The sequence below is a fragment of the Trichosurus vulpecula genome, chromosome 7 (genome assembly GCF_011100635.1).
Source record: "Trichosurus vulpecula isolate mTriVul1 chromosome 7, mTriVul1.pri, whole genome shotgun sequence".
Classification (NCBI taxonomy): Eukaryota; Metazoa; Chordata; class Mammalia; order Diprotodontia; family Phalangeridae; genus Trichosurus; species Trichosurus vulpecula.
Window position 1 is genome coordinate 114,030,643 of NC_050579.1, and position 26,738 is coordinate 114,057,380.

Consider the following 26,738-nt stretch of genomic DNA (forward strand, 5'->3'; position numbering starts at 1 on the left):
ATTAGAAAGCATTTATTGAGTGCTCCTACAAGCTTAGGACTATGGGGAATACAAAAGTGTAACACATGGTTTCTGCCTTTGAGTCACTGGAGAGAAAAGAAATAATACAAAATAAAACTAATGGTGCATCTTAACATGTCCAAAACTTAACTTTTGATCTTTCTCCCAACCCCTCCATGCTTCTGAATTTCCCTATTTCTGTCTGTGTCACCACCATCCTCCCAGTCACCCAGGTTAACAACTGAGAGTGCCATCTACAACTCCTCAGTCTGTCTCACCCTCTTCTTACCCAATATATTGGTTTTATCTTTGTACTATCTCATATCTGCCACCTTCTCGACTTTGATACTGCCACCCACCTGGTACAGGCTGTCATTATCATCTTGTACATGAATGATTGCAATAGCTTTTTAGTTGGTCTCCCAGCCTCAATTATCTCCCTATCACAATCCATCTTCCCCTCAGCTGCCAAATCAATCTTCCTTAAGCATAGGTCAGACCATTTCACCCCTGCCCCTACCTCCATTAAGTTAACTCCAGTGACTCCCTATCACCTCCAGGATCAAATATGAACTCCTCTGTCTGACATTCAAAGCACTTTGTAAGCTGACCCCTCCCACCTTTTCAGTCTTCTTGCTCTCAAGAGCAGGGGATTGTCTTTTCCCTTTCTTTGTATCACCAGAACTTAGCACAATGCCTGGCATACATTTTGTTGTCGTTCACTTGTTTTCAGTCATATCTAATTCTTCATGACCCTACTGGGGGTTTTCTTGGCAAAGATCCTGGAGTAGTTTACCATTGCCTTTTCCAGCTCATTTTGTAGATGAGGTAACTGAGGCAAACATAGTTTAGTGACTTGCCCAGGGTCATACAGCTAGTAAGTGTCTGAGGCTGGATTTGAATTCAGGAAGATGAATCTTCCTGACTCCAGTCCCAGTGCTCTATCCACTCTGCCACCTAGCTGCCCCTTTTGGCACACAGTAGGCACTTAATAAATGTTGACTGAATAGGATAATCTATGAATGCTATAATGAATGACATCTCCAATATGTTCATATTACATAGTACAGTAATGCACGAATGTTAAACACCTGTAATATCCACACTTTTCACAGCAGTACAGTATTATCTCTCAAAGCATTTGTTATTGTTCCTAAAATGATCAAGATATGCTTAATTTAATTCAGAATTTGCAACAGATGAAATTGGATAATCTGGATTTTGAAGCTAATAATAGTAATAATGAACATTTAGATAGAATTTTAAGTTCTCCAAGAAAAAAGCTATCTTCTCTCATTCGATCTTCACAACAACCTGTCATTATCTCTGTTTCACAGATGAAGCAACTTCAATCCTATGTAGCTTAAATGGCTTGCCCAAGGTTACTCAGGCAGTAGATGTTAGAGGTGAGATTCGAACCTAGGTCTTCTCACCCCAGAGTCAGTATAGGAAGGCAATAGAACCATTGTATATGTTTGGCCATAGTCAGGTAACATTTGGAGCATTGTATCAGTTCTGAGCATGACATTTTAGAAGGAGTACAGTGTGGTATGGTGTATATAGAACTACTACCTCACAATAAAAAAGACCTAGGTTTAAAATCACATCCTGACTGTGTGACCAGTCTAAACTCTCAATTTCCCGGAGGATTCTTTAAGATTAAAAGCCGCAGAATGGTTACCAATCACTATTGGTTGAGGCATTATTTTCCTGACTGGGAGTTCCCCATACAAATAAAATCACAGACCTGGATCATTCTTTTTTAAACAAACCACAGCATGTCCAGGAGAGGGCAGTTAGGATGATGGGAATGCTGGTGACCATGCTCTGTGGGGATCAGATGAAGGACCTCTTGATATGCAGCCTGGAGGAGGAGAGTCTTGGTGTGGAGGACATAGTAGCTGTCTTCGAGCGTCTCAAGGAGTGTCACGTGAGAAAAGAATTATACTAGTTCTGCTTGGCCACAATAATAATAACAATAAGAAGCATTTATGTAGGCACTATGTGTGCTAAGCACTTTACAAATATTATCTCATTTGATCCTCATAACAACCCTGAGGGGTAGGTGATATTATTATTATCCCTGTTTTGCAGTTGAGGAAACTGAGGCAAGCAGAGGCTGAGTGACTTGCCGAGGGCCACACATATAATAAGGGTAAGAGGTTGGATTTGAACACAGGTCTTCCTGACTCCAAGCCCAGCACTTTATTCACTGTGCCAGGTATAGAAGTAGGACTGTTAAGCAGAAATTTCTGACGGGCAGATATAAAGGAAGCTTAATTAACATTTAAAACTGCTCACAAGTGAGTTGGCTACCTTGGGAGATAGATATGAGTTCCCCATCACTGGAAATGTCCAGTGACTTAATATGTTGTAGCAAGAATTAATCAGATACTGATCAGGATTTGAAGCCTGTAAAGGTCTGTCCCAACTCTGAGAATCTGTGATCTTTGTGCTTACAACAGGATAGAAAAGCTACAGAGAAAATAGAATATATTCCATTTTCTCAATAATATTGAGATCTAATGGTAAAGACATAAAACAAGATGTAATAATGATGTATGTAGCGCTGGGTTCAGTGCCAAGGATAGAGGACCCAGGAAAGCCCAAATGGTGTAATCCCTCTCCTCTCTCCCCTTTTTGCCCTTGGCTAGAATGCTCGCTAAAATACCTCTCTGTCTCTGTCTCTGTCTCTCTGTCTCTCCTTTCCCTTCTCCTTCCCTCATTACCCACTGCCTCCCCCCAACTCATGATGTTTAAGGGTAATTCGGATTTGGGTTAAAGTCTCTTTCTCTAGTCTTTATTCCTCCTGCTGCTAAGTTTGGGTCTCTTTAGAAACAGGTCACAGCCAGCTCCATGGGTTGGTAAGTTTTTTTTTGTTTTGTTTGTTTGGGGGTCTGTGAAAGCTCCTGGTTAGATTACTGTGCCTCCACCTGATTCTAGCTTCCTCGTTGAACAGACTCTATATGCTCCAGTCCCCCTCTTGCTCTCTCCCTCATGTGTGCTCCCTGAATGATCATGTACCCAAGGCTTGCATGCTAAATTAGTTTTATGTAATAGGGAGAACGATTTAGAACAGAAAAGGAGGAGCAGGTGTGGGGGGTGGGGTGGAGAAACTGATCAGCACAGACAGCAAAGGTATAGCAGATAGTGAATTTATTACTACAGAGAGCAGAAAGATGCTGCTTAGATGCTGGGGAAGGGAAGGGAACAGATATTTTATTAAGTCCATACTATGCATCAGGCACTGTGCTGAGTGCTTTACAAATATCTCATTCAACCCTCACCACAACCCTAGGAGGGTAGTGCCATTATAATCTCCATTTTACAATTGGGGAAACTGAAGCAAACAGATTAAGTGACTTTCCCAGGGTCACACAGCTAGTAAGTATCTGAGGTGGGATTTGAAAAGAGGTCTTCCTGACTCCAGGTCCAATGTGCTCTCCACTGTGTCACCTAGCTGAAAGGGCCTTTAATTTGTGCCTTCTCCCATGGTGGCAAAGTGAGAACATGTCTAAGGGGCCTATCTCACTCAGACTGTATTCAGGTCATAACACAGTGTCTACACTAGGCCTCCCCAAGTGGTGGTTCTTAGAGCCTTTTGGGAGGCAAGCACTCGTGGATAGCAGTGCTACCCCCATATGTTCCTCAAAGTGCAGAATGTGTCTGCCCCTTTCAAATTTTGCACCTTTCCCTTTCATCTTCCACCTTCTTACCAGAACTCTTCACAAACCAGTTCTCATCCCCTGTACCAAAAGCCTCCCAGAGTTTGTCTTCATGAAACAGCTGATGATATACATTCTGGGAATTTTTAAGACTGAAAAACAGTCTCAAGTCTTCATTCATGATCCTTTACTGTTTGTTATGTGTTTTCTTGATTCCCTATGCATATAGAGGAGAACATAAGATTGTTTTAAAATGGCAGTTAACCTACCAATATTTTATATTGCAGTGTGGTTTTTTGCTTATATTGCAATATAGATGCATCTAATTTAACCCATTGCTTACTAAAAATACCTTAAACTGTCTGCTCAGCACCCTGTAGCATCTGAGCTGTATATAGGTTTTTAAAAGCCTCCTAATTTGCTGTTAGAATTTCTTATCCAGAAGAGGTTACAGTAAATAGAATGGTAAATGGTTATGCCAGATAACTTAAATAAAATCTTAATATTACTTGAAAGCAGTATTGGTCATAGATGAGATGCAAATATGGACAATAAAATTTTGGGTAAATTATAAGTACAAGTGACAGAAAGACATAGACATCTGAATTTCTAAAGATATACACAAATGATGGATGTTTGAGAAAGAGTGGAGATGTCAGGTTACTGGCGTGCTAGTAAGACTTAATGGAGGAGGTGTCTTAAGCAGAATTTAGAAAGAGGAGAGGGATGTGGTTTGGTGGAGAAGAGTGGGAAGCGTGTTCTGGCCAAGGGAAATGACATGTTGAATTTAGTACTTGAAGTAGAGGGGGAAGAAAAGGAAGCTGGACAGTTTAAGCAAGAACTGCTGTCTTCTCCCACAACTACCTAAATTCCTTTAGTGTCCCATGCCCTGAATCCTGGACTAAAGAGGTTAGGGGAAAGCCAAAAGAGAATGAGAGGGGGAAATGATCTATAAAACAGCGACGACATAGTTATAGGCTTTCAAAAGGGTGGAATGTCATTCTGCCTCCTTCCATGTCTCCACTGTAACATAGGCTGCATTTGATGGTTTAAAGGTAAGAGGAGAAATGATAAAGAGTCTTGCCTGACTAGAGAAGAGAGTACAGTCTGAAATATGGCAAAAGAAGCAAACAGACTCGAACCTGAAGAGTTTGTAGTAAGTCATGGGGAGGGGAAGAAGAGGAGTTTGAGATAGTTGGTAGAAAATCATGAAGCCCATGGTTAAGAATTTTAATGATGAAAGAGATCATTGGGAGCCACAGCAGTATTTCAGTGTGTGTGACATGATAAAATAAAAATGATACTTGAAAAACGGAATTCTTAACTGTTGAGTGCAAGATAGATTAGAATGGCAAATATAGGAGCAAATAAATAGATTGGTAGGGTGAGGTTGTAAAGGTTGGAATAAGAAGCTCTGGGTCGTTCTACCAGTCATCTCTTTCACCAAGAAAAAAGTGCCTGGACTTGGGACTTGTTAATATGCTAGAGGGGATGTGGTGGTAGCAAGAATAAGGAAGAGAGAGATAAGATTATAATGGGTCTTCAGAATAGGGAGAGTACTGGAGATTTTACTATACTAAAGGAAATGAAAAGGGGAAAGAAAGTATACTAAGCTCTACTTTCAGTATGATTTAAGTGGTGCTATATAGCCTTCCAGAAAGATTTTTCTCATAAATAAAATGAAAAGTAGGTCTAAACTCTCTCTATGTCTTTTGATCTCTTGATGACAGATATATGGCCAAAGAAGGTTAAAGGGAGAGGGAGACAGAGACACAGAGAACACTAATATTTTTATAGTAACCAAGATCTGGAAGGAAAGAAAGTGCCTATTAAGAAATGTCCAATCAAATTGTGGTTTATAAATGTAGTGAAACATTATTATCCCATAAGACATGATAAATAGGAAGAATTCAAAGAAACATAGGAAGACTTCTACGAATCAGTGTAGAGCAAAGTAAGTAGAAACAGGAGAAGGATTATGTGGCAATCATGGAAATATAAAGGAAAACAACGCTGAAAGACATCAGAACTCTCATCAAAATGGTGACCATTCATAATGTCACAGGACTGGTCAAACATCCCTCCTTTCTTTTGGTAGTTGGTAGATCATTGGTTTAGAATGAGGCATGCATTTTCAGACTTGTCCAGGATGGTAATTTGTCTTGCTTAACAATACCTTTTTGGTATAAGAGAGAATTCTCTTGGGATGGGAAGAGGAAATCATTGGGAAGTGCTAGAACTGTTAAAAACAATATCAAAATGTTTTAAATAGAGGTCATGGCATATGAATGTAATGGAACGTGACTATGCTATAAGAAATTATGAATATGATGAATACAGGGAAGCATGAGAAGATCTATATGAACTGATGCAGAATGAAGTAAGCAGAGCCACGAAAAGAATATACACAATGACTGCAACAATTTAAATGGACAGAACCATAAAAAAAATCAAAAGTGAATGTAAATTTATGAAGAACAAGAAAGAGTTCAGGATGTCGCTGAGGTTGGGAGCCTGATGATTGAGAGAATGTTGATGACCTAGACAATAATAGAGAAATTGGGAGAAGGAGGTGGTTGAGGGGAGAAAGCTAATAAGTCCTGTTTTGGACATGTTGAGTAATCCAATTCAGGATGTCCAAGAATCAATTTAAGATGCATGACTGTGGCTCAGGAGAGAGTCTAGGGCTGAGTATATAGATTTGAGACTCATCAGAATGAAAGTGATAATTAAACTGGTGGTTTCTGTGAGTGTAGAGTGAAAAGAGTTGGTAGTTGTCCTTTGTTCTTGAAGAGAACCAAAATGACATCACTCTGTTAAGAATCAAGTTACAGCGTGCCTGACTGTGGCGGATCAGACCAATATGAGCTCAGAATGCTCTACCACAGGTCAGGCACAAATCGTCCATGTGAACATTTGGGGTGGATTCTCTGAATTTGTGCATCTCATGTTTCTTTTGAACCACTTCGGTTCTGCTTTGCTTATAGAACAGAGCATTGTCTTTGATGAGGGCGTGCCATGATGGGTGGCCATGTGCCACTGTCTCCCATGACATGCACTCAATTTCAGAGTTCTTAAGAGAGACCTTGAGAGTGTCTTTGTATCGCTGCTGACTACCACGTGAGCACTTGCCTTATGTTAGTTCCCTGTAAAATAGTCTTTTAGGCAAAAGAGTAGAGGGCCCAGGACAGATCCTTGTGGGTACTACCCACAGTTAGGATGTGTACATGGATTATGACCCATCAAAGGAAACTGGAGTGCTCAGACAAGTGAGATAGGAGGAACCAAAGTGGGGACTGTCATGAAAATCCAGAGAGGAGAGAATATCAAGGAAAGGGTTGGCAGTAGTGATAGATGCGGTAGAGATGCAAAAAAAAAAAAAAAAAAGATAAAGATTGAAAAAAACATCATCAGATTTGGCAAAAAAGAGAGATAACGTTGGAGAGAGCAGTTTCATTCGAGTGATGAATTTGGAAATTGGATTGCAAAGGGTTGAGGAGACAATAAAGGCAAAGAAAGGAGGGACGACAAAGTATACATAGCTTTTTCCAGAAGTATGACTGATTAAAGGTAAGAGATCTCTAAGACATTAGGTTAAGGGTGTGGTAGAGTCAAGAGAGGATTTTTGAAGGATGGGGTTGGGGGGGACTGTACTTAGGCATGTTTGCAGGCAGCAGGGAAGGAATGAGTAAAAGCACCATTCTGCACAGATAGTTGGGAGCTTTCAGGAAAAAGACTGTTCAGCTTTGTGGGCAGTTGGTTCAGACTCCCTTGAGCACACCCAGCTCATTGAATCTCTTCAAGGTGCACCAATAAGCTAGGAAACTTCTGAGCCCAAACCCTGCCGCCAAGGCTTTCTCACTGGTTGTGGGGTGGGAAACTCAGCATTTTGCCCTTGTCCCTATGGGATTTTATGGTATAGCGGGTCGGTGTTGTTCATAACAGAGTAGAAAGTCTGCTCCCAAAAACATAGGGATGGTCATGTGGCTTATCGTTGAACTGCAGCGAGCACACCAAGACCTACTGTAACCTGAAAGTGCAAATTGACATGTTTGGCAAGCTGCTCTTTGAGGGAATGGGCTTACCTGGTCATGTATTACTCAGAAGGCTGAGACACCATCTTCAGTCAAATGAGACAGCCCTGATGGACTAGTTCAGAGAGGGACTTCATGAAATTTTTCAAGATGAGTTAAGGTGGAAGTGACTTCATCTCTGCCAGCCCTCATACAACAATCAGTCAGTAAACATTTATTAAGCATTTAGGGTAGAGTGGATAGAGGGCTGGGCTTGGAGTCAGGAAGACCTGAGTTGAAATCCAGCCTCAGAAACTTCTGAGCTGTGTGACCTTGGGTAAGTCACTTAACCTCTGTTTGCCACCAGCGAAGGAAATGGCAAGCCATTTCAGTATCTGCCAAGAAAGCCCTGGACAGAGGTCCACAAGGTCAAGAAGAGTTGGGCATGACTGAAACTATTGAACAACAAAGCACTTACTATGATAGGTTCAGTTTTGGACCTGTTGAGTTTCATGTGTCTATTGGACATCCAGTTTGAGATGTCTGAATGGCCATTGGAGATGTGAGCTTGGATGTCTGCAGAGGGATTGGGACAGGCTAGGTAGATTTGAGAATCATCAGCATAGAGGGGGCAATTAAATCCATGGGAGCTGATGTGATCACCAAGTGAAGTAGTGTAGAGGGAGAAGAGAATTTTGCCCAGGACAGAACTCTGAGAGACATCTAACAAAAGAGGGCATGATCTGGATTAGCATCTGGCAAAGGAGACAGAGAAATAGTGGTCATATAGGTAGAGAACAGCAGGGGCAGAGGTGTGAGCATATCCCTCAAACCCAAGTGAGGAAAAGCCTGAAAAGCTTCTCCAGCTGGGGAGCCTTTACAAATATGTTTTATAACTAATCCCTTTGACATGAGCAAGGTGACTAAAATAGGGTGCTATTTCTGTACTGTCAGCCATACAGCCATTATCAGGTGAGACACCCCTCTCAGCAACCACAGAGTTGGAGACGAAATCTTTAAACGACGGGACATCTCGTCAGCCATCCTGCCTCCATGTTCTGGAGAAGATTCCTGTATAGAATTGGAGGTAGATTAAGTGAACTTTCTGCCTGCTTCCAGCTCTTAGATCTTCCTCTGGCATGGAAAGAAAGACCAGAGTTTTCTGATCACCAAATCCTCTGACACAAAGTTCTAGTGTATTTTGAAGTGCTGAAATGTTGTGGACCTCTCTTTGGGAGGAAATAGTCACCCCAAAGCCTCTTTCATGATGTTTAAGACTCGATAGATACTTGCTTTAATCCAGTCAGGTATCTCATGACACTAGACCAGTTGGCAGCCACAAGGAAGCCTTCATTTTAGGCCATACCGTCTCACTCTTTTTCTAGTGGTGTTCTGGATACGGGAATCTATTCATGGTCTCTTCATAAAATAGAACACTTGGCAGATCTCTTCTATTTCCCAGTATTTTAGTGGAAACTGCCAGGGTACCATACAAACACCTACTACACCTTACCACCAGTGGATGTTTTTGAGCTGCTTCCCCCTTCAGGACCACAGCTTTGCTGATGTGTTCTGCACCAGGAAAATAGAGGACTTGCCTCTACGCCTGTGCCCACAATTCAGTCATTGGATTGATACCTCTGCCCCCAATCAAGGCAAAACAGGCAAACTCTTTGATCCAACACAAGACCCTGGCTCTTGGTGACCAGCCTGCAGTGGAGATTCATCTGAAGAAAGAAAAGAACAGCAAACTCTGGCTGTGCCGCCATTACTGTGCCCTGAGCAAAATCCTCATCTTGAGCTCTTGACCCTGTCTGATGTTAGATCAACTAGATAGACTAAAAGAGGCTAGGATGACTTTGTGAAATGAAATGTCAAGGAAATGTTACAACTTGATTCAAGGGGAGAATGAATAAACAACAGTGTTTTGCTCACTGGCAGTATGGGTACAACTAGGTGATGCAGTGGGTAGAGCACTGGGCCGGAGTTCAAATTCAGCCTCAAACCCTTGCTATGTGTCCCTGGGCAAGTCACTTAACCTCAGTTTGCCTCAATTTTCTCATATGTAAAATTGGTATAATAACAGTGCCTACTGCCCAGGACTATTCTGAGAACCAAATGAGATCATAATTGTAAAGTACTTAGCACAGGGCCTAGTATGTAGTAAGCACATAAATGTTAGCTATTATTGGTAGTAGTAATAGTATTTGTTGGTCTTTGTCATACATTTATTCACCTTCTAAAATTTTTTATTCTGTTCTTTCAGTTTTCTCAATGTTGGTCATTGAGCCCGGAATAACTTGTCTAGGGGTAGGAGGGTAAGGTGCCCATGTTAGAGTTTCACATGCGTTACAACTTTTTTCAGACTTCTAATTGCTTTTATAATTTTCTTACTGGTTTTAATAATTTTTGTTTAATTTATTTGACTGTGTCTTTAGTCATTTTAGAACATCTTTTGGGAAATCTTGCATCATTTCCTTCCCTATCTCTGCTGTTTCTCATGCATTAGCTGGCTCCATTGTACTAAAGTATTTTTGTTAAAATTATTGTCAACACTCTCTGCAAAATTTTAATTTTGGTTGCTTTTTATTTTCTTGGAGTTTTTTTTAGCTATTTTTCACAGAATCACAGAGTTGGAAGAGACCTCAGAGGCCATCTAGGCCATAGCCATACAGGAACAAAGAATCCTCTCTACAACATAGCTGAAAAGTGCTGATCTAGCCTTTGTGTGAAGATCTCCAGTGAGGGGGAATTAACTGTTAGGAATTTTTTATTAAACCGAAATTTGCCTCTTTGCAATTTCTGCCCAGTGTTCTTTTTCCTCTCATAGGCCTAGTATAACAAATCGAATCCCTCTTCTGTATGACAGTCCTTCAGCTACTTGAAGTCAGCTCTAAATCTTCTCTTTTCTGGGCTAAACATACCTAGCACCTTAGGATCCTCAAAAGAAATGATTTTGATGCCCTTTGCCATCCTGGTTACCTTCCTACATATGAGTTCAACCTACCAGTGTTCTTTTAAACATAAGACCCAGCACTGAATAATACTGCAGGTGTAATCTGACCAGTGGGACCATTGCTTCCATCTGCTAGACACCATACCTCCCTAAGTGAAGTCTAATATCCAAATAGCCTTTTTGGCGGCATATCATACTTGTCCTCATGTTGGCCTTGCAGATTGAATTGTTCTCTTTGCTGTTTTTTGATAGGGTATATGAGGAACCTGACTACCTTCAAACCTCCTTCTCTACTATCTTAAAGAGAAAGCAATATTGTTTTTAAAAATATGATCTTGTAGGACTTACTTGCCTTGTTTTTGTTTTATTATCTATGTTGCCTTTAAACAAAATGTAATTTCCCTGTTTTTTGCCTGTCGATTGCATTTTTTTACATTTTGCCTTGAGATCTTATCTACACCTGCTTTTTTGCATTCAACTGAGACAAAATATACTCGAACCCTTCATTTTAACACTATACACCGTAATGTTTTAAGTATTTTTCATAAATATATCTTTGTGTGTATATTCTGGTAGAATTTTGTTTTCAAATCCATTCTGTCACCTTCGTTCTTTTTATGGCAAAGCTTATCTCATTCATATTCAGGCTATAATTATTAAATTGGGTTTTCCTATCAAATATTATGGGGTTTTTTTCCTTGGGGTCGGTGGAAGAAATCCATTCTAGGTACCTATAGTTTGTTTTGTTCCAGTATATCTTGATCCTGTCTTTGCTCTTCCCCCTCCCCAAGAAATGGGTTCTTGCACCTTCTCTCTTAAAAATGGGCTCTCCATAGTAATTGTTTTCTTTGAATCAGTCCCTTCTCTAACCCCTTTCCCCCAGCTCAGATGGCCTTCCTTCCCTTTCCTATCCTAATTTAGCCCATATTACTGTAATCTTTGTGGTTTTTTAAAAACCTTTTTTTTTTTGCCCATCCCTGATAAAGGTATGATTCAAGGCTTTATTACTATTCGCCTATGGTTCCCTTCCCCCCATAAAATTTTTTTGTTTCCTTCCTTCCTATCCCTCCCTCCTTCCTTCCTTCCTTTCTGTCCCTCCTTCCTTCCCTCTTTTACTTTCTTCACTCCCTGTGCCTTTCCTTCCTTCCCTCACTCCTTTCCTCTTAATTTCCTTCCTTCCTTCCTATCCCTCCTTCCCATCTCCTTTTTGCCTGTTTTCTGGTACACTTTTTGAATACCAGACTCAAAGCTTGTTTCTTTGTTTCCTCAGTGACCCTCACACAAAGTAAAAAAATCCCAAGGATCACTAGGTTTTGGTTTTGGTTTTTCCCTCTTCAGAATGTGAGCACTGGATGACCAGCTAGTGCTTTGGAGACATCCATGTTTTCTTGCCTTTCTTAAATTTGTTCCCAGTATTTGGATTTCAAATACTGTCCAACTCTGAGATTTTCTCAAAAGAAGGGTTTGCCAAGCCGTAATTCTGATAAAGGCTCTTTTTTCCCTGTAAAATTGTGTTCAGCTTTGTAGCTTGTTATTCTTTGGTGCTAACCATTTTCCATTGGTTTTTGGTGCATTATATTCTAGCCCTTCCTTTCGCCTTTCATTAATGGTGAGTAGTCCTGGGTGATTCTGACTGAAGTTTCTGTATGATCTGTCTCTGCTCGGATGATCGTAATATTTTCTCTTTCTGTGGAGATCCAGAGTGTGACAGCCACATGTGTTTGAATAAAACCTCAGATTCTAATCCAACAAGTTGTAACCTGTGGATTCTTTCAAACTACACTTTTCCCTTTGGTTCTAACGCTTCCAAGCAATTTTCCATTATTTTTTCCTAAAATGGGATGGATTGCCTTTGTTTTATCATGTTTCTTGGTGAGGCCAGCGAGTCTTGGATTCTTCAAGTTCTGTTTTTCAAGAATTGCTTTTGATTTTGGATGTCTTCCATTCTTCCAATCTTGCTGTCTTTCGACTTGGCTTGAACAATTCTCATATCTTTGAAGTTTTTTTTATTATATTTACTCCATTTTAATAAGGTTTTCCAATTTCAGTTCTAAGCCACTGATTTTACTTTTTTAATGTTTCATCAAGAACTCCAGATTTACTACTAGAGTTATATTTCTTCTCTTTGTTTTTAATTAGACTCTCTTAACTGCTTTCCAGGTTCTTGTGGTCATTCCATTTTATTTTCTAGGATTCCAATTGCTCAATCATTTCTTTAGTTTTTCTTCTAGCTTCCTGCCTCCCCCCTCCCCCCTCCCCCCGTGGGGCTGTCTCTGTGAGCATTTCCTCCCTCCTTTTAGGTGTTGTGCTTTTAGTTTATTTGTTACATTTTAATTTGTTTTCAGCTAAAGAGGGGAGCTGAGTTTATATGTGACCTCTCTGTCATCTTGCCAGAAGTCCTTCCCTGATCACTTTCAATGTGCTCCCTGAGAAAGCTTTAACACAGACTTTCATTTCAGCCTCACCACCCCACCCTAGCCAGTACTGGGTCCTGCAGGAGCAGGAGAAGTGTGTAATGGAAGTTTTACTTCTTTTAAAATAATTTTATGTCAGTCTTCATCTGTTTATACAAATGTTCCCAAGCAAACTAGATAGTTCTTACCCACAAGAAATTTAAATTTGTTTTAATAGGAGACTGATATATGGAAGTATAGAGACCAAAGAGGAGCATTTTAGACAGGGAAAGAATGGGAGATTGGTATTAAAGCAAAAGGCTAAAAATCTCATTGGTGGGTTCTTAAGGCTCAAAGTAAAACTGGAAACCTTAACAGAGTAGATTTCTTTTTTTCTTTCTTTTTTGTTTAAGATTCCCAGGAAGATAGGAAAAAATCAGTAAGAGATCTCTAAAAAGCTCATTTCTGATAGTTTTAAAGATCTTTCTCTACATCTCCACATTAAGAGTGAATAATGATCTTACCCCCCAGCTAGGATGCTGTTGCGCAGGAGACATCTAGGTATCTTTAGATTAGTAGTGCTCTGTAGAGATCAAGTAGGGCTACATTTATAAATCAGGAATGTCCAGATTAGCATTTCACACCTTAGTACACACCTCTTTATAGAGCACACAAATAAATCACATTGGGAGACCTCTTATGATGACAGCCTTTATTGCATATAATCACCAAGCTTGGATCAACGTAAAACTCATTGTTTACGTACACCTCTAAAGTGCGCTCTCCTATAATATGCACCTTATAGGCATGAAATTATATTTTCTCTGCCTTTGGAGATTGCGTGGTTCTCTCTTGAAGCAAAAGCACCTTCCTCAGCTGAAAAGTCTCTGAAATTCTCAATTCTCATTTTTTTTATCTTAGGCACATGGCCACCCATTCACCACAGAAATCCCACCAGTGTGTTCACTGTGAGAAGACATTCCACCGGAAAGACCACCTGAAGAATCATCTCCAGACTCATGATCCCAACAAAATGGCCTTTGGCTGTGATGAGTGTGGGAAGAAGTATAACACCAAGCTTGGCTACAAGCGGCACTTGGCCCTACACGCAGCCAGCAGCGGAGACCTCACATGCCGGGTTTGTGCCCTAGAGCTGGGGAGCACCGAGGTATTACTGGATCATCTCAAAGCCCACACTGGGGGTAAACCCCCTAATGGAGCCAAGGAGAAGAAGCATCAGTGCGACCATTGTGAGAGATGCTTCTACACTAGGAAGGATGTTCGGCGCCACCTGGTGGTCCACACAGGCTGCAAAGACTTCTTGTGTCAGTTCTGTGCCCAGCGATTTGGGCGAAAAGACCATCTTACTCGACATACCAAGAAAACACATTCACAGGAGCTGATGAAAGACCAGCTGCAAAACGGAGACCTGCTGGGCTCGCTGAATCCACACTCTCCTCCATTTCAGCTCAAAGAAGGAGCTGCTGCATCATCACCTTTTCCTTTAGGTGTCTGCGTACAGAATGGGTTTGGGAGTAGTTTGCAGGCAGACATACAAGACAGTGCACCCAGTCCCTATGAACAAAGCCTGCAGCACTCACAACCACTTCCAGATTCTCTAGCAGCCATCCAGCCTTCAGGATCTCCAGGCTCACCTTCTTGTAATCTTCAGCACCCTGAATATGACCCAAGCTCTACCTCATACTCACCACTCGCCCACCCCAAAAATCTGCCCCTCAAAACAGGTTCAAAGGGATTCTGCAATATGAACCTCCTTGAGGAACTATCTTTGCAAGAGCCTCACTCAGCACCAAGAATTAGCCCAGACCTTGATCTGGCTAAGGGGGTTGTGGACAGATTAAATGTTAACAAGGAGGTAGCGATGCCTGCTGATGCTATGAACAGGGCGTCGTCATCACCTGCCTCTTTTGATATCTCCCACGTCCTGGGGTTTTGGCAGCTGCCTCCCTCTCTCACCCAAAATGTCCATGGGAACAGCGCCATGACGCTGGGACACAGGGAATCACTACCCCATAGACTAAGCTGTCTTGGGCAACAGCAACAAGAACCACAGCTGGCCATGGGCAGCGTGACTCTCAATCAGCTACATCTTCCCCACATTCCTCATGCTTTCCCTGCGAGCCCCAGCTCTACTATCCTGCCTCATTTTCACCATGCATTCAGATGACTTCTGTTTTAAAAGAGTACTTTTTCTGTCCTAGAAAGAAATTTTAAGCAGTCTTGAAGCCATGTGTTTTAAAAGGCCAGCTATAATATAGCAAGATTAGGAAAACAGGATTGTCTGCGAGGGTAACTGGCTTCTCCTAAAATTCTGAAAAAGACACAGAATCAACCAACCGCATGCATCGTGCCAATCTGCCATGAGTGTTCATGCTTCGTACCAAATTTTATATTGAGTGAGTATCCTATAGTGGAACTGCAAATACTGCCGTGACAGGCGTACAAAACGAGGGCTGCTATATAGGTGTGGGCCAAGGGGAAATTAACTTCAAGCCATGCATCATAGTAAAAATGACATATGAACAATGACCACTTTTATATGACCTCTAGGTGGACCACTACGTGAACAAGGGCCCTACCTAGTAAATGAACTTTGGGAAACTTCTGATTTCTTCAAGTTGAGAAGATGTAATGTTTCTTTTTCTTTCTTTTAATAAAAATAAAACACTTTTATGGGGATTAAATTTAACTAGGCTGTGGACTTCAGTCTACTGCAGCAGTTCAGGGATTTTTCTGTCTTCAGGGTTGGAAATAGTTTAGTTACTACTGCCATAGCAAAATGAAAGTCTTACAAAAAAAAAACAACAGCTTCTTATAGAATGTTTTGTTTAAAAAAAATTGTTTAGTTTCCATCTTCAGCAAAATGGCAAGGAAGTTTTGTTGACTCCCCTAGGTTCCCTTAAGACCTAAATGATTATTTAGACAAATTCGGTAGGAAAAGTCCCTGTGGATTGATTCTTGGTTAGAACTTCTGATGTGTGCACATAATGCACGGATCAGTCAAGAAAGACATTTGCTGATTTCAAGAATTATTATTTCAGTAGGAATATGAGATTACTTTGTCTCAAAGAAAACCCCTTGTTCGAGATCTTTATTTGATAAGTTGGGCTTTAAATATTACTGTACTTAGGATCCTAAATGCTGTTTTTCAACACATAATAAATGCAATATTTTTCAATTCTTAAAAAATATACACTTATTTGAAATCATGTTCTGGTCTTTATTCATCCCTCCCTTTGCACTTATGCTCTCTGAATGTGAATTACTAATCTAATTTGGTGTTTTAAAATCCCATTCTTTGAACTTTGTGTCCAGATAAAAGAAGTAAAACAGAAATTTTATTTTTGCCAAAAAAGGGTGTTATTTAATATGAAGGAGAAAATATACTTTGAATTTATTATCGAGTTTATGTTTAATTTGAATTAAGTAGTAGGTTCTTTTTGTTTCTGAAATGGTTATTTTTACATTTTAATTTTTGATATAGCAAAAGTACGTAAATGTACTTTAAAAATAGAGGCGTAGCAAAGGCTTCCCAGCTTAGGAATGAAGGTCTTGCTGTGGGACATTAGGAAAATAATTAATTTTCTGTTAGGAAAATAAGTTATTTTCAGCTTCAGTTTCTTCATCTGAAAAATTACAGGGTTGGATAAAGTAATTCCTAAGGTTCTTTCAGCTCTAAAGCTATATAATCCTATCCATTTACTATAAAATATCATAATTCCTCCTATGTGATATTCATTCATTCTCTTTCCATATATATTTACTTCTCTGAAGACACAGTAGTCTTAAATGTGTTATAGTCCACAAGAGTTTTCCAGCTGTAGATTAGTTTTAAAATATTGTTTACAATATTGTCTAAAATTTTGTTTTTGGCATGAATTAGTAATTTACAGATATCCATAATTGGAATGTTATTAAAAAGTGCCATATCCCATTATTCTGTCATGATTTAGCATTATCATTTACCACATTAACTAGGAGGACTAAAAACTTCAGAAAGTCTTTTGCCCAATAAAGTCCCTTTATAGGGTCAGTGCCTGGTATATTTATTAGCTTGAACTGAAGGTGATATGGAGACCCAAAACATTTTAGAACTATCAGTTTACAGTAATAGTAATAACCTTGTTGCATAGTAAGATTGATCTATCAAACATGCATTGGGCCATGCATAGAGCTTTAAAAAAAAAGTGATGGACTTGTATTTTTTATTGCGTGGGTTGCCATGACCGTTGTCGCAGAGGGTCATTCCCCACCTTGTCGCTGAAAGCATGTATTTGAAAAACGGAGCCAGAGTTAGAAGTACCATCTGGCCAAGCAATACTATGATTCCAGTTAAACATCCTCATCAGATGGAAACCATGCCCTTCATTAGCACAACAAACCCAAGAATATTTCGGCTACACAGTTGTGGAGGGTTTTTAAACTACCTTTTAAAGGTGGTAGGGCAAAATTGGTTTAAAAAAAAATATATATATATATATATATTATATATATGTACACATATATATAATATATATATATATTCCCCCCCCCCCCCGTGGTTTAAGTTTATCCTGCTCTTTATTCCTCATTAGCAACTTCCTCCTTTTTTTAAAAAAAAATTATTTTGGGGTTTTTTTAAATTGTTTTTTAACTTCCTTCTTTTTAAGAAAGGTAGATAGCTTTTTTTTTAATTGGGCTTAGCTCAATATTCTATTGGTTTACTTAGAAATATTGCCCATTTAACTTACATGATCTATGAAAAGGGGCAAGTGGTTTCCCCCAAAAGTAGTCTACAAGGTTTTTCAAAATGTAATTAATGCTGCCAGTACCTAGTATTATATTTACACAAAACAAGAAGGTTTTGTTTTACTTTAAAAGATTTGTTCAGTACTATAGCTTGGAAGGTGGAATCATTCAGGTTGGATGGAACAAAATGGTTTGATTTTTTCAATCAAGTATTAACTCTGAAGTGTTTACTGTGTACCAGGCACTGTGCTATGCACTGGGGATACAAGTGACAATGAAATGATCCTTATTTGCAAGAGTTTACATCCAAATAGGAGAGACAACTAAGTACATGTCTAAGTACATACAAAATAGCTAAATACAAGGGAGTGAGGTAGGATAAGAAAGTTTGTTAAGAAGATGGTGGTTGACCTTAAAGGAAGAGAGACTTTGAGGTGGAGGTGAAGAAGGAGTGCATCCCTGGCATGTGAGACCACCAGTGCAATAATACCGAGATGGGAGATGGACTGTCATGAATGAGCAGCAGACAGAGGGCTAGTTTAGGTGGAAGGTAAAGTGCAGGTAAGGGGGAGGGGTGGGAATGCTCGATAAGACTACCAAGTTTGGCCAGGCTGTGTAAGGCTTTTAAAAGCTGAATAAGTTTGCTTTATCCTAGAGGCAGTAGGAAGCTGATTAAGCTGGGAAATCACATGGCCAGTGATAAAATTATTTTGGCTGCAATGTGTAGGGTTATCTGGGATAGGAAGGGACATAAGTTAGGGAGACCAGTTAGGAGGCTGTTGTGATCTAGGCAAGAGATAATGAGGGTCTGAACTAAGGAGGTCACTGTGTGAGTGAAGAGAGGAAGCAAATGTTTTTGAGATTATGGGAGGAAAAATAAACCTCCTTAGGTTTCAAAGGATAATTAAATGCTTTAAAAGAACTTAATTCTTTAATCCTCAAGATCACCAGATATGAAGAATAAGTGACAAGCACTTTTCCAAAGGAATAAAGGGTTGGTGCGCTGCATAGCAAGTCAGTGTCAAAGAAGAGATTCCAGGACTTTGGATTTGTTCAGAAACTTCCAGTAAATTAATAGTGGTTAAGGGGGTCTAGCTGCCCTGAAATTCTTGCCTTGATCAAAAAAAATTAGGCTGTTACTAGAACTTTCTAAGTTGGGTTTCTAATGTTATTAAATCCAATTTGATGTCTTAAAAATTTACATAGTATGAATTTTTTAAAAAGGAGTGGCACTAGTTCGACGCATCATTCACTGATTTTATTTTGAAAAATAACAAGAAAAGATTAAACAAAAAGAAAATTTGAAGTCATTGTTTTAATCATTACAATTAAACAGGCATATTTTGAGTGGTATTCCAAGTTGAATAATAGGAATGCAAATGGAAATCTGTGGTTCTTTGGCCTTAACTAATACTTGCTTAAAACGAAGGCAGCCACAGAGGATGCTGAGGGGCCAGTGATCTTCTGTACAGGTCAGTCTGAAATTAGGGAAAATGACATTTTATTTCTAAGCTTTTATTTTATCAGCAATATATCTTATTGTGGATCTAGCCCGACAGTGGATAATACGTGGAGTGAGGAAGATCTAGCTTGATACCACACTTTCTCCACTTGTAAACTATATGACTGGAGGCAAGTCATTTATTTAACCTAGCTGACTTCAAATCCTCACCTGTAAAATAGGGATAGTAATATTTTTCTATCCTTGAGCTAATGTAGATATATGTGCTTTGCAAGCCCTGAAACAAAAGTTTATTACAGGAAGTAATTTAAAACAAAACAAAACTTTGTCCATTGGTGAGTACCACAGGAAGAGAAGGAAATGGGCAATTACTGGAAATGGAATTTGCCCTGGGGACTCATGCCCCTCTTACTGCAGAAAGCTAGATGGCACAGTTTATTTGTCAGATAATCATTTATCAGGTATTTAATTAATGGGTATATTTTTTCAGGCAGGATTAGATAGGTGGGGTAATGAGGTTGCTTCCAACTCTGACATTCTGTGATGGGGTCAGGGCAGGGGGAGTATGGAGATCCCATGATGACTAGTAAACCATTATAATCTGTTTTGATCATTAAAACTTAGTTAATATATAGATAACAAATGAATATAGTCTATTAAAGCATGATTTTAAAAACCTAAAATTAGGTAATGCAAATTTTCCCTGCATTTCCCTCCGCCCCCCAAAACAAAACCAAAAACAGATGAGCTTTTTGTATAAGATGTTACTACTGCCCAGGGTTTATACAAATTTCTCTTTGGGTTTTTGCCTATTGTGGTTCACTAAATCTAGAGTTGTTTATTTTCAAAATGATGTCGTAAACATTACATACTTACCCTTAATACAAGATGATTTGCAAGGGTTTGGTTAGATAGAATTAATTTCTTACCTTGATCAAAGGACTTAATTTTTTCTGGAGATCGTTGACTTCTTGACTTTTAATCCAGTTCTTGCCTCTGAGGATGGTCCTTTCAAAACATACACAGAACAGTCATCCTTATGCAAATAAAACATTAACAAGAAAAAAATGGAAAGTAAACTGATTGACACCGTGAATTCCCTATTAGATTGAAGACCTTCCCCCTGCTGCACCTACCACTCCTGCACCCCAGGTAAAGTCATGAAGTGGGCAAAATGTTTTCCTTTAATTACGTCTCATATTAGCTTTCTGCACCATGTGCCTAGGTTCCTCCTAACATGGAATACTTAACTGTATTTCATCCCCTATTTTTACCCCCTTTCTCAGTGAGATCACATGCTGGAAAGGATCTAATAAATTTGTCATAGAATATTACCTCTCTCAAGACTACTAGCATTTTAACAGAAGACCTTTAACTACTTTAATCCAGAGGTATGAATCTTCTAATAATAGAGTTTTGGGGATCAGGAAGGCCAGAGTAGGATTAATTTGGGAACAGGAGACCTGGCTATCATCCCTCAAATCCACTACCTATTGCCCTATGTTTTCCATGTATTTGTAAGTATGTTTTCAAAGAGATACACCTAATCTTTAGCATTCTAAATATCCTCCCCCAAAAGGATTCATCTAATATACACACTAATTAGAGCATCCTGTGGCACCAATTGTATATCCAAAGATGTGTGACCTTTTAAAGGCACAAATGTACCTTTTGAACAAAGAAGGGGAAAATGCTCTAGTATCTTTGTTTTCCCTGGTCTGGGATGGAGGCTCTTCCCTTAGCAAAAGAATCACAGGCAAGTCTATGTCACTGCCCTTTAATTCATTAATCAAGTATTCATTACCTGCTGTGTGCCACACTCTGTGCTAGGCCCCTAGGAGAACATAAAGATTATGTATGTCTCTACCCTTAGGAGATGACAGTTGATGAGGCGGGGAAGTGTAAGTATATCCGAGGACAAGGTCAGGACACTGATCAATAAAACGATAACAATAGTGATACAACTAGCAACTTTGGGGGGTATTATGTGTGTGTCAGAATTGAATTTTCACAGCTTCCACATGGCTTCTGAATATTGAGATTGGAAGAAAAGCTGTTCATTTGTGTCTTCCCAGTAGGTAAAACCACTGATACTGTCTTGATGCAGCTCAGTAACTGCTTAGCCACACAATGCATGCTAGGACAAGCTGCAGATGGACATCTAGCAAAATATTAGAAATAATTCTTTCATACCAACCTTGGTACGCTAGAACAAACAAAATGTTTGTAGCTAATAACTAGGGGACTAATATAACACTTTCAAGAATAATACTTTAGTGCCTTTCTTTTACATCTGTCATTTCTGTGTATATTTCTCCTACACACAATTGTACATAATAATGTAAAGAAAAAATAGTTAAGGGAAATCTGTACTAATTCTTGTTCCTGTCAGTCATCGGGGTATTTTACCAAATAAAAGGAAAAACGCCTTAATCTGAAATTCTAGGTCTTCTACAATCTGGCTCCCAACTACTGATCTGATCTTACTTCCCACATGTATCTTCTAAGCTCCTGTTGAAATGGATCCATCATCATTCCCTGACTATTCTTCAGGAAGCATTTAGCACAGTGCTTGGCACACAGGAAGCACTTAATAAAAATGCTTATCCACTACTTTTTTGCCACAAGGCTTCCGTTTAAACACTCCACCATGTTCTACCCATCTTTCTACATCTAACTCAAGTGCCATCCTCCCTATGACGGCTTTCTTCCTCAGGCAGCTGATGATACAGTGAACAGAGTGCTGGGCCTAGAATTAGGTAATCCTTAGTTCCGATTCTGCCTCAGATACTAGCTTGGTGACCTTGGACAAGTCACTTAACCCTCTGTTTGCCTTAGTTTCTTCAACTGTGAAATGAGAGGTATAATAGCACCTACCTCATAGGGTTGTTGTGAGGAACAAATGAATAAATTCCTTGGTACGATGCCTGGCACATAGTAGGCACTATATAAATGCTGGTTATTGTTATTGTTGTTGTAATGATTATCTCATAGCCAGAAGTTCTTTCCCTCTTCAGAATCCCCACGACACTAGTTTGTATCTCCTATCATTCTGCCTTGTAGCATACTTATTTGTGCCTATTATTGTACCAGTAAGCTTTTTGAGGACAGAGATTGTCTATTATTTATCTTCCACATCCTAAGATAGTGTCTGGCAAATGGTAAGGACCCAAAACATGTTAAATGAAAAGAGCTGTTCAGGTAGTTTTGTGTAGGCTCCAAAAGAGGCTGTTTTTATCCATTATACTGAAATCAAGAGGGTCATAAGAGCAAGGGTGAGTATTTTAGTTACCTATCAGTCTAATTAAAAGTAGGACTTACTTGGAGTGAGAGTGACACCAAGTGGTCCAGCCTTTTTTTTTTTTCCTCTTCTCCAGAGCTTTTAAAGTACAAAAAATGGGAGGGAGCCTCAAATTACTCATGGATTGTAATGCTGACATGAACAAAAGCTGTTGAGACTAAAACACCTTTTTTGGTACATACGTGGGCCTATTTCAGGAAGATGTCTCTCTCAGGATTAGCCATTCTACAGCACTTAGCTAGCTGCTTTTCTAAGACTCCCTTTATCCCCAAACTGCCTCAGAGAAAAATCTGACTTATTAACATATTGATCTCGGTGAATTTATTTTGACATGTAGGTGGTGGGGCCACCTCCAAAATCAAGGTCCAGTTTATTAAGCATCATAAGCCTGAGGCAGTACATATAAAACTCACAAAGACCCATATTTATTAAGATCACTGTGACAAAGCTATTCATACTTGACTTAAATGGAAAGCATTATTTAGAATTGTTAAAATCTTACTCTCAGTTATATGAAACTGGAATGGGCAAGAACTATGGTGTTGGCAGTCAAGCCAATATATTGTATGTGTTCTTTGAGGCAGGGACATCAAAGGGACCTTTTTGTATTTGTAAGGGCATCTTAGGAGGTGCAGTGAATAATGCTGGACTTGGAGTCAGGAAGAATCTTCAGTTCAAATCTGCCCTCAGACAATCGGTTAGCTACATGAACCTAGACAAGGCCCTACGTTTCCCTCTGTCTTTGTGTCCTTCTCTGTAAAATGAGGATAATGCCTAGACAGGTTCCTTTGAGCCTCACAGTATCTCTGTGGGGTAGCTGCTATGATTATCCTCATTTATTTGAATCCCCAGTATCTGTCATCTCGTAGGCACATAATTGCTTATTTATTGACTTGAGTCATTTTAAAGTATACATGTATATTACATGGTTGTCTATTTTGTCTCCCTAATTGGTATACTTCTTGAGGATTTCTGGGATGGGGTGGGGTAAGCTTAGCCACCCATCTAGTTAAGCCCCCTCATTTTATAAAGGAGCAAATTGAAGCCAACAAATGTCAAGTAGCAGAGTCAGAATTTGAACCCATATCTTCTGACTCCAAATATTTTTACACTATATCATGTTGCCTCCCTGGCAGCACTTTATAGTCTCAAATATCTGGAAAATCCAATAGAGATGAAGAAGATTCTTCCTTCTTGGAAGCAAATCAACCAACTCATAAGTTTTTCACTTTTAAGAGGGGATGTGTTCGTTTCTAAGAGAGAAATCTAGTATTTTTCTGGTAACATCAGGTCTCTTACTACAAGAGTATTCTTCTCCCATGTTTGTGTTGCCCATTTTCCTGCCTTCATTCTGTTCCACATCACTTAGTACTATCTCAACAGGGTAGAGAAGGAAAGCATCACCTTCACAAGAGTCTGTTCCTACAAGATCTGAACATACCAGACTGTGCTAATAAAATGCTAATGATCATCTAATACTGATAAAGGCCTGCAAATCACCTCTGGACAAGAAACCTTTTCACTCCATCCATTTCAAAAGAAAAACCAGAAATCTTTGGGGAAGGAAGGGATTGCTTTTGCTTTCACATCACAGTCATTCCTGCATAAATCAGACATTTATTTATCTGATAGGAAGAGCAAGGTCATTTTAACTAAAATAACCTTTTGGAAAAAGCACATTAAAAACAACACACTTGGAAGAAATGTTCTTTTCTAAAAATAATGCTCATCACTGTTGTTTAAGAGAAAATAGGGAACTGTTCTGTTCTATTTCCCACTAGTAATATGTTTAGTGATTTCTTCTGTGGAACCAGGAAGAAAGTGGAGTTACTTGGTTTACAGAATTATGGCAAAAATTTTAAATTCCAATGACCTTTTCCTCATTTAAGTCATTAAGAAAGTTTTTAAAAATTGAAATGCTTTTTTTTCAACAGGCCATACATACATCATATTGTGGGTCTCAGATTTTTGGCAACTTCATTTTAATTAAAATGATGGTGATATTCCAAGAAATCTAGTTCTGATAATGGATCTACTCTTTAGCCATGAAAGCCTAGTAGTACCTTTGCCTTCATACTTCATCCTATCCACAGGGTTAGGATGAAGTAAATCTTTGCTCAGATTGAATTGGACAATATATAGAGAATAACATCTAAGCCAAATGTCTCTGTGTCTAGGAGTATCATTTGATACGCTTATAGGCTTTAGTTGCCATCATCGAACCTTTAAGGTTCTCTTTGACATTAATTATCTATCAAGCTGTTATTCCCCACCTTCCCACCTGCTTTCCCTCACCTCCTTTGGTAGTGCGGTCACTCGAGGGGTCCACTGCCCTGTTCTGAAGCAATGTTCCCACAGCACTTGTTACAGTTGGTTCTTTTTTGGGAATCATTTGAGCTTTGTTCTACGGAGAAGAAGACAATGGATCATCCTCACAATACTTGGCGATGTTTTATAAGCTCCTGGACAACAGGCTACACAAGAGAGAGGATAGCGCTTGGGATAGTCTTTTAGATTTCAATTTAATAAGCATTTAAGTGCTTACTCTGTGCAAGAAACTGTTCTAGCCTTTGGGAACAGGGACCAGACCTCTAATTTCTCCCAAGTAAGAAAGCTCCCTCAAGTCGGCACCTTCTCTGTGCCATACGGTGCCAGAGAGTAGGCTAGCGCACCAAGAGATTAAGGGACTTCCCTTGGGTCACACACAAGCAGAAGCAACATTTGAACTCAGTTCTTTCTAACTTGAAGGCCAGCTGTCCCTATCCACTATGCCATAGAGCCTCACCTGGGGAGATAGACAAACACCAAAGTCCCCACCATCAAGGAGTTTAACTCCACTTTCCCCAGGAGCTTATCAGAGGGTAATACTGGTTCCTCTCCTATTGGGGAGGAGGGAACAGGAAGGAGAAGAGACTGTTCTCTTCTATGGCCGTGGCTGATCTATTTCCAGTTCCCTTTTCAAACAGCCAAACACAAGTTTGAGTTTGGGAGGCGGTCATGCCCCAGTGAAGCCCTAAAGGAGAGTAGTAGGGGAAATGTTAAATTACATCTGAGAACAGGATTAAAACAGTAACTCACAGATCTAAAGACAATAATGGCGGTTCCCTTTTATTTTTCATTGCATGACTTTGTTTATGCATTTTAAAAAAGGAAAAATGGGAATTTGTAAGTGATTTAAATATGATATCCCAATTCTGCCCCCCAAAAAAGGGCTGCGGGTGATCTGTTGTCTGGGAAACAGCCAGCTGTCTCTTTTTTATTTTTTTAATACTTAAAAACCCAAGCACAATTGGCTTAAAATAAGGACTCCTTACCTTGTGACTGTCTCCAGCCTTGATTTCCATGGAAACCAAAGCAGAAAAGTCACCTGCAGCCACAAGTGAGAGTTCTCATTTGCAGACTACAGCTGATAGCTACCAGGAGAGAGCTATACTGGCCAAACAAAGAAAGCACTTTGGGAGCCCAGGTGATCTCTCTTCAGGCTAAGGCAGGTATATTTTAAAATTTATTTTTTAAAGCAAAAGCTCATCTGTCTTAATGCAGTGTTAAGAGTCCTTTGAAACCGGTATAATTATTTTTTTTTCCTTTTCCTTTTGAAAAGGAGCTTTTTACTACAGGAACCAAGGATGTCATCATTAACTTCTGTAGATGGTAAACAAATGCTGTCACTCAGATCTCCTGGTTTACAGGGAATAGAGAAATCCAGAAGGCAGGAAAGTTTCCCCCTGCTAAGTGTCAACACAATGTCAGTCACAAGGTTGGGGGGGGGCGGGGAGAGAACACATAGAACCTTTAATTAAACTGGCTGTGTCTTTTGATAAATGAAGTACAATACAAAGTCAAACATACTGTGCAGAGGAGTTAACCCTGCACAATGAAGAGTTTAGTGCTTAGATAACTGAAATGCACCTAAACCCCAAGCTTCATTTGACCTCTTTTGTGATACAGCTAGTAATTATGACTGAACAAGACAAACATATACATATATAGCCAGCTCACCCTCCCCACTTGGCTCTACACTTACAGATTGGGTCCTCCAGGGGATCACTACCATAGGATTCAAAGGATTTGTGGGTCTGCATTTCTAAAATCACAGCTCATGAACCCCCACTGTTGTGTTATCTTATCTTCAGTCATCCTAGAAGGACACAGTTAGCTCAAAGCAAAAAGAGTAGCCACAAAACATCTCCCCTATAAAC

The 26,738-nt window shown here is 39.6% G+C and overlaps 2 protein-coding genes across 4 annotated transcripts in view; one reads left to right on the forward strand and one right to left on the reverse strand.

The window, feature by feature from the left end:
* PLAGL1 (PLAG1 like zinc finger 1) overlaps positions 1 to 16,239 on the forward strand; it is a 141,521-nt gene extending 125,282 nt beyond the window's left edge. For all 3 annotated transcript variants that reach the window (XM_036768669.1, XM_036768671.1, XM_036768670.1), the window contains one exon: positions 13,949 to 16,239. In XM_036768669.1, the coding sequence (XP_036624564.1) occupies positions 13,949 to 15,215 (1,267 nt within the window). In that variant the 3' untranslated portion in view covers positions 15,216 to 16,239. The remainder of the gene's footprint in view (positions 1 to 13,948) is intronic.
* A 2,833-nt stretch (positions 16,240 to 19,072) lies between these two features.
* Positions 19,073 to 26,738, reverse strand: part of ZC2HC1B (zinc finger C2HC-type containing 1B) — a 34,879-nt gene continuing 27,213 nt past the window's right edge. Inside the window, exons 6-8 of the mRNA XM_036767992.1 lie at positions 24,835 to 24,943; positions 20,168 to 20,246; positions 19,073 to 19,254 (exon numbers count right to left, since the gene is read on the reverse strand). Coding sequence (XP_036623887.1) covers positions 20,182 to 20,246; positions 24,835 to 24,943 — 174 coding nt within the window. The 3' untranslated portion in view covers positions 19,073 to 19,254; positions 20,168 to 20,181. The remainder of the gene's footprint in view (positions 19,255 to 20,167; positions 20,247 to 24,834; positions 24,944 to 26,738) is intronic.